At 41.1% G+C, this 11,136-nt stretch overlaps 1 protein-coding gene across 2 annotated transcripts in view; it reads left to right on the top strand.

Moving 5' to 3' along the window:
- Nucleotides 1-308: 308 nt before the first annotated feature.
- Nucleotides 309-11,136, top strand: part of LOC117992996 (kinesin-like protein Klp68D) — a 55,359-nt gene continuing 44,531 nt past the window's right edge. The window contains exons 1-3 of one of the 2 annotated variants that reach the window (XM_034980742.2): nt 309-686; nt 8,004-8,102; nt 10,882-11,007. In XM_034980742.2, the coding sequence (XP_034836633.1) occupies nt 582-686; nt 8,004-8,102; nt 10,882-11,007 (330 nt within the window). In that variant the 5' untranslated portion in view covers nt 309-581. The remainder of the gene's footprint in view (nt 687-8,003; nt 8,103-10,881; nt 11,008-11,136) is intronic. The other variant, XM_034980743.2, reaches the window with a different exon arrangement.

Raw genomic sequence — 11,136 nt, 5'->3', positions numbered from 1 at the left:
CCGACCAGAAATAAAAAACCACAGACCAATAACATATAGGATATACATAAACATAGGATAGGCTATCTCTATGCTATAAACTGTAAAATCAAAATGTACCTACCTATTGCTGCAATCGGCTGTCAATGGTGTCTGGTGTCTATGTCAATTCCATAATATAGTCTGAGATATAGTCCGAGGAAATACGATACCTACATTAGTAATTGGAATGTATAAAGAACGCTTAAATTCGGGCTATTGGATTGTGAATGTTGGTACGATTGCTGCACAGGCAAATTAAATAAATCTAAAATGACAGTTGTTTAACAATGCCCGCGTGTGGCGGTTGTATGTGAATCGTCGTGATTACAAGTTTTATGATTTTTATTTATTTTGTAACGAGTATAAATATTTAATCGTGCGAAACTATTTTTATACGATTTCTTTTTTATTTTGCACTCAAGTGCAAAGGTTTCAAGTGTAGTGAAATATTAGTTGAGATCGATTCAAAAAGGTGATGTCGACGATAGGTTCACCCCGAATGGATCGATATCGGTGACTCGGGTTTGCTTTTTATTTGCGTCACCTGAGGGTGGTTGAAGATGGAAAAGTCGGCACGACCACGGACGGCTCTGAATGAGTGTGTCAAGGTGGTGGTGCGATGCAGGCCGCTCTCGGATAAGGAGAAAAACGAGGGTTTCGACGAGGTGAGATGGGTTGCTTTGGTTTTGTTGATATCGGGCTCCAGGGCTGCGCAGACCTGGTGCGTCAACGTCTATGTTTTCCAATACCTGCGATCAGCCGATTTTCAACATATTTTAGATAATTTTTTAATCTAATTCAGTCTTTAGGTTTTTTTATGTTATGTCGGCGCTCACGCGAATTATTCGCTACGATTTATTGAGTTTTTTTCGTAACACTGAATGTTTTGCGATTTAGTTGCTAGGAAGGACAGAATTAGGTTAAGTTGTTTTGTTATTAAAGCATTCGGACGTGAATCACGCGAGTGGGAAGCATTTGCGTGTAATAGTTCGTGAATTATTTGAGACGCCCTTGCGGATTAGACGCGCCTAATAATAATTAATTGTTTACACTGAAATAGTGGTTGGATGACTTATATGCAGGGTTGACATTTAAACATTGGTTTAAAGAAGTATTTAAAACACTTTAAAATAAAAATAAAACATTTTTAAACAAGTGTTCACACTGTTTAAAACAATTTAAAATATTAGTTTTAAACAATGTTTTGTTACTTTAAATAAACAATTTTTTCACCAACAAACAGGGTTGGGTTATATATTATCTTATAAGTAAGATAATGCTTTCTTGCTCGTTCCTCTTGTTTGGATAAGCATGCTAAACCAGTAGTAGATTCAATCCTCTATATAAAATATATTCTTTGGATTTAATACAGACTGACTTTTGATCATTCAGAAGAGCTTAATTATTCTTATTAAAAGTCTGATTAGATACTTTTGGCACTTACTAACTTATGAGTGGGTACTTAAGGCACTTTTAGAAACTTATAACTTTAATACCTTCAAGGCAAGAGTAAGAAGTGTGACATGATAGGTGTCTTTGCAAGTGCACTCCATCGTAGCAACTGCTATAATTTCAGCCAAATGTTAGTCTATTTTCTTGTTTGTCCTTGCCTTATCCCGATACTCGGGGTCGGCTTTAGTTATCATGCGGCGCCATGCCGATCGCGTGTTCGCGTCTTCGTCATTGAGACCTAAATAGGCGTTTCATGTCCCTTTGGACATTTGTCATTACCGAGTAGTCATCCAGGTAGTTTGTAGTCTTCCCCTACCCCTCTTTTTAGCAGTCATGGAAAGGCACTTTTTCACCACGTAATCGTCAGGCCTACGTATTACGTGCCCATATCTTTGAGCCTTGATTCTGACATTTTGCTAGTTTATAAATAAATAAAAAAACAAAAATCTACAATATAGGTACTAAGTTGAGAATCCTTATTATAAATGCGAAAGTGTGTTTGTTTGTTGGTTTGTCCTTCAATCATGTCGCAACGGTGCAACGGATTGACGTGATTTTTTCATGGGTATAAATAAAGACCTGACATAGGCTACTTTTATTCTGGAAAATCAAAGAGTTCTCACGGAATTTTAATAACCTAATTTCACGCAGATGAAATTGCGGGCATCAGCTAGTTTATTCATACAGTTACCTGACATGTCTTCCCAGTAATCTGATGATAAATCAGCTTCGCAACACATGTTTGAAAATAAAATGGGTTTCCAGTAGTTATGAGTGGTTGTGAGCTAGAACAACAGCCTGGATGTTGCTTCAGTGAATCATGTCTACATAGAGTGAGTATGACTATGAGATAATGCTCTGCAATCACCACTGATAAGGATACCCAATTGGATACAATAATCTTACACCTGAAACCTCAAGTGCTGATGTAGAGAATAGATTAGTATAAACTTCATCATCGTAATTCTTAAACAAAGCAAACAACTCAATACTGTTATCACTACCCCTATTATAAACGCGAAAGTGTGTCTGTTTGTTGGTTTGTCCTTCAGTCACGTCGCAACGGAGCAATGGATCGACGTGATTTTTTGTATGGGCATAGTCGAATACCAGGAAAGTGACATCTAGGCTACTTTTTATCCCTGAAAATTAAAGAGTTCCCACAGGATTTTCAAAAACCTAAATCCACGCGGACGAAGTCGCAGGCATCAGCTAGTAAGTAAGTGATACTTTTATGAGTAATTAGCTGATCCCCGCGACTTCGTACGCATGGATTTAGGTTTTTCACAAACCCGTGGAAACTCATAATTTCCCGGGATAAAAAGTAGCCTATGCCACTCTCCAAGTCTTTAACTATACCCATTTAAAAATCACGTCGATCCGTTGCTCCGTTGCGACGTGATTGAAGGACAAACCAACAAACGCGGGGGGGGAACCTCTCCACATCTTCCTCGCCCGTCACCAAACTGTACAGGCGAGAAACGGTGGGGCAGCCAGTGAATGGGTGATGTAACACTCATCACCAACCACACATCACAGCCACACCCTCCGCTCCTGGGGCCCCATGGGTGCGTCTACTGCGCCCTCTGCTCGGGACACTCAGAGGGACGCGCGGACAACACCCCCTCCCTGCCAGGTCAATTAGCCATGGCTAACCCCATGAATAGAAACTGATACACCGGCCCAAGCGCCGCTCTTCCCGAAAAGGACACGCAACACTCAGGCACACGGGATGTTACCAAATCAAATCAAATCAAATATTTTATTCAAAATAGGTAATAGATTACACTTTTTGACTGTCGGTTGTTGGATTTGTAAGATATAGTGGTGATAATTTTTTTACTCGAACTTAAAACTAAAGCTACGAGGGTTCCAAACGCGCCCAGGTCTGTGAAGAGCCCACAACAAACTCAGCCGGGTATTACCTGGCTGATACCCCGCGTCGCTGTCACCCTCCATCAACCCGCACTCTATGTATAGGTAGGTGCTCCACGACTGTCTCAATCAATCGGTGTGTACAATAGTTAGGTAAGTAAGTAGGTACTGTATTTCCTAGGTGAAGTGGGTCAATAAATGAGCGCAGCGCGGCGCACGCGCAAGTAGGCTAGTACCGAGCCGTATTGTCCATACGCGGCTACCCCATATTTAGGCATAGATCATCTGGACACGGCGACTTAACACCGTCGGTGGACCGCCGGCCACACACGCTGACTAATACAAATAGCTTTATGTCGACATTAATTAAATGAATAATGCCACACTTTGGAGCTTTATCCATTTTTGACCTGAATGTGATCGATCATGTGGATACCATCTGGTAAACTACCCATATCTAACTCTATTATTGTCTCGTAGCAGTATGCAAGTTTAAACTAAGAGTTCTAATTAAGAAAACAATAAATCACGACCTTTTCCTCCTATTTTACTAATATGAAAAATGTTAGGGTTATTCAAGGGGCGGACCAACAAATTCCTAAAAGGCCGGCAACGCATCAGTCAGTTCTTCAGGTGCAGCAAATGTTACAAAAATTGGCGAGGGTGGCCACTGACATAATAACTGTGTTGTACTAGTAAATACCACCGCCTAAGGCTGCCTGTCCACTGCTGCGGAGAAGAGAGGAGCGGAACGGAGCAAATATTAACCAATAGAATTGCATTAAACTCCCGTTCCGCTTCGTTGACAAGGATTTGCGGACTAGTTTAAAAAATCATACATTTTAACGAGGGCGCGGAATGCGGAGTGGGAAGCAGATATTTCGCGTACCAATTGCCCGCCTCCAGTAGCTCAAATGACTCGTCACGTGCTTGCAACTCCGCTCTACATTACTTTCTCGCTCCGCTCCCCTACTCTGCTCCGCTCCGCTACCTAGCTACCAGTGGACAGGCAGCCTTCTCCGAGTCAGTTGTTCAGAATTCAGTTGTTAAAATCGGCATACCTAACCCTAAATCACGCTGATCAGTTTCTTCGTAGAATATACGTTTTCTCAGATTTCATTATCACATTAGATAACACATCCTTAAGTGGGTTAATAAGTAGGTTTATGATTATACCTAGACGCCAGTAGAAATTGGATTAGGTGGTTTAGGTAGTACTACCCGAATACAAAACAGATGCAAATCGATTGTTGCAAAGCAGTGATCGCGCAGATCTCCGCAACCTTGTAGCATCGGAGTTTTGGCGGTGAAACTCGCTGGGAGGCTGCTCATCTCGCAACAGTATACATTACTTGGATCTCGAACATTGCGCCGCGGTGGCGCAAGCGGGAACCTCGTAGATGACTCACGACAGCTTCATTAGACTATTGTCTCCCTTTTATTGCTATTGACCGAATTCTGGGATACCACGCCGTATAAGGTAGCGCTGCTTGTTATGAACTACCGATAGTACGCGACAGGTATAGATGGCAATCGGGGTATGAGGCGGGGGGACACCCCACACACTCGCACGTTACCGGCGCGGGTGTGCAGGGCGTCCCTACCCCTTGCAAAGACCTTTGCCCAGCTGTGAACGTCAATCGGTTGGTACGATGGCGAAAAAAGTTTGATTTCAGCACCGAGGAGAAATCCATTTCAGTATGAAAGACGCTATTCACCATGATTTTTTCGAATAGTGCTTTAATGAATGGAAAATTACAGCCGCTGGATCCAGGCGGCGCAAAACCGTGGCGTGTGGAAGTCCCTACAAGAGACCTATGTCCAGCAGTGGACGTCCATTGGTTGACGATGATGACGACTATTACGATAGTTCGTACAAAAATACTAGAAGTCAAGAAAACAAGTCTAATTACCTTGTTTACTTTATTCGGAATAACTACTAATGACTTGAAGGCTGCAGGAAACCGCACGCAGCATAAATCTACTCCGGAGGTCATTGGGGGAGGCCTATGTGATATGTCCATTACTTCTGTTGGCTGAGATGTGAATCGCAGATGTTAAAGCGATATTATTTACTCCTATCTAGGTAACTATATAGGTATCAAGAATTTAGCGTGTCTGTCTGCTTGGACCTAGAACGAAAGTTATGATTATTATTATCACTTTGCAATCGTAATCGTGTTGATTGGTCGAATTCATGGTATGTTTTTGCACTGAGCATTTTAGCCAATAGAGAGAGAGACAGTTCCAGCAAATCAGAGGTTATATTATACTTAGTATAAGGAAAAAAAGATTAAACGCTAAAATAAATCAGGTTACAGGTTATTTGATCATCACGCTATAGCTGCGAAACTACGGTAGCCCGCAGATTTCCTCACGTCTCACTATGCCACAATCATGATGGCTGATAACTATTTTAGCCGAATTTGGTTTTTCGTTTCTTCCATGCTTCGGAGTTTTATGCGGAAGAATTTGGGAACTCGCTGCATTATTAGCTCAAGTAAAACGCTTACTAATATGTGGTTAATGTAAAGAAAGAGGTCACGACTCTTGCCTATGAGGAGTACAACTCATACACACATGAGAGAGATAGAAAGAGAGAAGCAAATGTAATGTTGATCCTAATTTCGAATTCGATCTCTGCACATCTGAAGACTGAGATGATATGAAGATGCATGGCATCAATTGTTTTGTAGCAGAATTACAATGAAATGAACATTGTTCTAAATTTCTAGTGCAACAATTTGCAAGTTAAATGAGCTGAACAAGCACTTAGTCATTAGTCACAAAAAATGGATAAACACATCTCGCCCCGACTTTGTATGACTGAAACGTGGGGTGAACGACCTGATCAATTGGTTTAACCTACACTCATTGAGTAGAGGCGTTCTGTTCAATACATTACAAGGGAAGTGAGCCGAAATCGTTTTTGAAGATTTCGAGATTCCAACTGCACTTTTTATCAATATTGTATAGATGACCAATTTCTTTGTTATTTGTAAACATTCTTTACTGTATAGCAATCGATACAGTTATAGACTATTGGTTAGGTACTATTCAACGTCACGATCTGAATCAAAGATGCGACTAACGTAGGTTTTTTAATATTTAACGTCTCTCTCTGACTGAAGAGAGTTAAATAGGTTCCACAGTTTAGATAGAATCACTCGTAGGTAAGTAGTTAACTAGTTGCTAGATTAAACAGATGGGCCACGAAAAGCTGACAGACAGACAGACACTTTCGTATTTATAATAATACTAGCTTATGCTCGCGACTTCGTCCGCGTGGACTACACAAATTTCAAACCCCTATTTCACCCCCTTAGGGGTTGAATTTTCAAAAATCCTTTCTTAGCGGATGCCTACGTCATAATAGCTATCTGCATGCCCTTCAGCCCGATCCCGATGCCCGATAGTTTGAGCTGTGCGTTGATAGATCAGTCACCTTTTCCTTTTATATTTTTAGATAATACTTAATATGCATTTGCCCATCTATTCTAGACGAAAATACCAACCTACTACTAAATAGAGGTCTATGCTACTAAAATTGTTCAAATGTTCACTTGGCCTTTAAAGAAAAACAAAAACAAAGTGCAGTCGTTTAGCAAGCTAAATTGCGCGAGCTTAACTTCGCGTGCTAATTATTTATTTTTGTTTGCTCTTAAAGCAAGTACCTACCTCGGTTGGCTTCGAGATTAAGATGACGCATCGCATTGTTTATGTAGATATAACTTGTATAAGTAATTAACGTAAGTTTTGCATAACATCGGCGCCGGCCGTAGTGTAGTGTGCCTACGCATTTTTATAGACGAATGCGTTTTGTATCAGTTAATGCATCGAGGCACGAGCACTGGTGCCAGTTCCGTGGTGGGTGGAACTAGATATATTAGACTGATTTGTGTAAACCTAACAAACAGTTAAGGACCACACTAATAACTGCAACTTCGGTATAGTTCCCGACAGTTAAATAGTCGTGTCTGACGTACGATGCGAGTGCAAGCTTGCGCAGGTACTTGCGCAGGTATTGTTCCACGTGCTCGTGTACTGTGTACGGATATAGCACTCATACTAATGCAGATGGTGTTCCGCGCCCTCGCGTCGCGCGCCCTACAAATCGCGGTAGATATCGGTTAATTGGCAACTAAAACTGATATCTTCTTTCAAAACATCCTCATGTAGATCTGATATAATAGCTGTTGTTCTAGTTCAAACCCTACCTACAATAGCTAATAGCTATACATAAACCTACGTAGTTATTGGTAAATGGCTTACTTCTTGGAGTGATAAAATAAAATTTCATTAATAGTTATGTGAAAAACTATTTGATTATTTTCGGGATAGAGAACTTCCATCATTGCAATCTTTCGTGCTAAGTTTTTTTTTTAATTGTAAGATAGGCCTCACGCTTGACGACATAAAAAGCAATGATGAAGTCTGGGTTATAGCGCGCTTGCCTAGAAGATGCCTATCCACCTATTGTCTTGAAGGTATTTAAGTACCTAAGTTATACTTGGCTAGAAACATGGACGCTGCAAGGGCGTCTCATACTGTAGCGGTTCGTATCAGAAACGTACGGACTACGGTACTTAAAGTTCTTCTGAATAGGTATTTTTCGTTTGTGTTGTTTTTTATTGTATTGGCATCTGCCATCTCAGGTAAAGAAGACGTCAACACGTCGCTCGGAGCAGAAATGGTACGAGCGTCTTTCTTCCAAGCCTTCCCCGGACAGTAAGAAGCTAAACTCTCCGTTACAGGTGTGACTCCACAGGTTACCGGTGCCGGCACAACTAACCATGGGCGGAGGAAGATCATGCTCCATTGTAGACTTAACAACTAGATTTAACTTTCTGTAGTTCGATTTCATCTTTTTGCCGGCTGAGAATTGAGAAGTGAGGTTGTGAGTGGAGATCCGCACAGGAACACTATACAGGGTGTAACCAGAACGCTGGCAAAAACGAAGACAGGTGATAGTACTGATGATTACTGATATGATACCACAAACAAAACGCGAAAAAAACTATTAAAAAATCCTATATTTTTGCAAAAGTTTATGATAAATATTGCAAATAAAACATCGGACTGACGCTAGAGGTCAATGAACGTTGGGAAAGTAGGTTACTCGGAGTCAATGCCGCGTCGTAGGCGGGGCATTGACCCGAGTTTTGCTCGCTATACATTGCGGGTTTGAAAAATTCTAAATCACTAAGTACATTGGTATTAGATTGTGTTTAGATAGTATAACAATAACGCCAAGTTTTTGTTAGCGTTCTGGTTACACTCTGTATATCAGTGACCCAAAGGACCAAAATACCCAATTGTCAGTGTGACGGGACTTGTGATTTCTCAACCGCCAATAAGTTTGGGTCTCTCTACAATAAAAAACCTTTCCCAGATAACTAGTTATGAACGAAATTATGTATATCGACTAGTTATTTTGGGAGAGGTCGGAATCATTGCTTGCTAAGATTTTAGGATAGTAATTTTATATATGGGCGCCTATTGCCTCTACTATCGCCTAAGCAATGTCGTCTTTTCAGCAGCTGAGCGTCAGATTTTAAGCAGCTTCGACTGAACGGTTCTGACGCCCGAACAAGAAAGCATTTGACACTTATTTGACATGCCATGCCCATAGCTGCTGTAGAATAGCTTGAGTTTCCTATTTTAGCCTTCAGACGCTTTTAGACGCTCAGGCGATAGTAGCTATAATTTGCGCCCAGTCTAATCAAAACAGCTTAACTGTCATTTTTCACTGTAAATTCCTGCCTACTCGGCATCATCATCTCAATCCATCGCTGGCGCACTACAGAGAACGGGTCTACTCTCAGAACGAGAAGGGTTTTAGGCTATAGATCACCACCCTGGCCAAGTGCGGATTGCGGCGGACTTCACACACCTTTGAGAACATTATAAAGAATTTTCATTTCTCAGGCATGCAGATTTCTTCGCGATGTTTTATTTATTTAATTGCTTAAAACATATGTAAGTCAGAAAAGGTAGATGTATATTGTGCGTGCTTGGGATCTAACCTCGGACACCCCCAAAAAGGAGGCCAATGTTGTAACTCGTAACCACTCATAATATCAGAAAGGTAATGGAATAACTATAGCATTCATTATTTTGGTGATGGATTAACTTAAGTTTGACTTAGTCTTACTAATTTCATAATGTTTTATAAGGAATTCTGCTTTGTCAATGCAGAGATGCTACAGGTTGAGATGGCAATCGGGGAGGTAACGTCCCGCATACCCGCACAGCCTCCGCGCTAACCCGGTGCGGGCGAGCGCGGGTGACGTTTACTCCGATTACCACCTCAACCTGTCGCGGACTATAGGTACATCCTAACATAAAGTCGGGAGCTAGGACTATACGTAGACAACCTCTTAGATTACCTAATATGAAAACAATAAAGCAAGTTCTGAAATTTTTACTTAAATGTCGTAGAATTTTCGATTCTACATCATAATTATCAACCCATCACCGCGCACCGGTCCACTGAGTACGGATCTCCTCTAAGGGTTTAGGCCATATAGTCCACCACGCACGAAGTGCGGGATTGGCTGTCTTCACACACCTTTGACAACATTATGGAGAATTCTCAGGCATGCAGGTTTCTTCATGATATTTTGTTTCACCGTTAAAGCAAATGATATATTAATTGCTTTAAAACGCACATAAATCCGAAAAGTTAGAGGTGCGTGCCCGGGATCGAACCCCCGAACATACGAATAGGAGGCCAATGTTTTAACCACTAGGCTATCACCGCTTAAGTAGGTACTTAATAGGTAAGTATCATCGAGTTAATAAAAGTAATCGGACACTCGCATAATCGATGTTTATTCACGGTCCGTGGAGTTATCGATCATGCGACAAATCGATTATTGCGTGCCACACTTCACACAGAGCGCGAAATCTGTGAGCTACTGTACTGTGTTAAGAAATACGTAACTACCTACTTGTTAGGATCTCAATAACATCGATGTATAGGTACTCAATAAGCATTGAAGATCGTTGTATCGATAATCGTGAAAATGAACTGTTTTGTTTGAATACAATAACTCATTGAACAATGCTTATTGTAATGCCCGTCTTTGAGCATTATTATAATCTTTCATGTATGTGCGTATTTTATTCTACATCCTACTTAAGTAAGTAAATTATACAAAATCACTTAACCATTAGGTAAGTATCTGTAATGTAGCTTAACTTGGTTATGGAATTTTTAATGTAAGTTTAGAATTAATAAAAGATTGCGACTTTTGCAAATACATAAAGCAAAAAAAAGTGATTGACTGGATTATTTTTGATCCATTTCTTTCCTTCCTTTTCCATTTACATAGTCACCAGACAGACCAGAGACAATTTAGAAATTAGCTACATATAGGACGCTTGATTGGTGCGCCATTATGCCAAAGTAAATAAAGCTTAGACTGAGTTGTTACCAAGAAATCGCGCCCTGGCTTCACTCTACTCTGTCGGTGTGCGTTGCGGCTTAGAAGTAAAGTGTAAGTCATGTGTGGTATGTGCACTGTGCAGGTGGTGAAGGTATGGGCAGAGCGCGGCGCCGTGCAAGTGTACAACCCCAAGGGCCAGGACAAGCTGTTCACATACGACGCCGCGTACGACTACACGGCCGACACGCAGACCATCTACGACGAGATGGTGAGTATAATACAGCTTTAACTTTATTACCTACTAGCTTATGCTCGCGACGTCGTCCGCGTGGACTACACAAATTTCACCCCCTTAGGGCTTGAATTTTCAAAAATTATTTCTTAGCGGATGCCTACG

The sequence above is a fragment of the Maniola hyperantus genome, chromosome 22 (genome assembly GCF_902806685.2).
Source record: "Maniola hyperantus chromosome 22, iAphHyp1.2, whole genome shotgun sequence".
Lineage (NCBI taxonomy): Eukaryota > Metazoa > Arthropoda > Insecta > Lepidoptera > Nymphalidae > Maniola > Maniola hyperantus.
The sequence above is the reverse complement of the archived record's forward strand: the minus strand, read 5'-3'. Positions and strand labels throughout refer to the sequence as shown.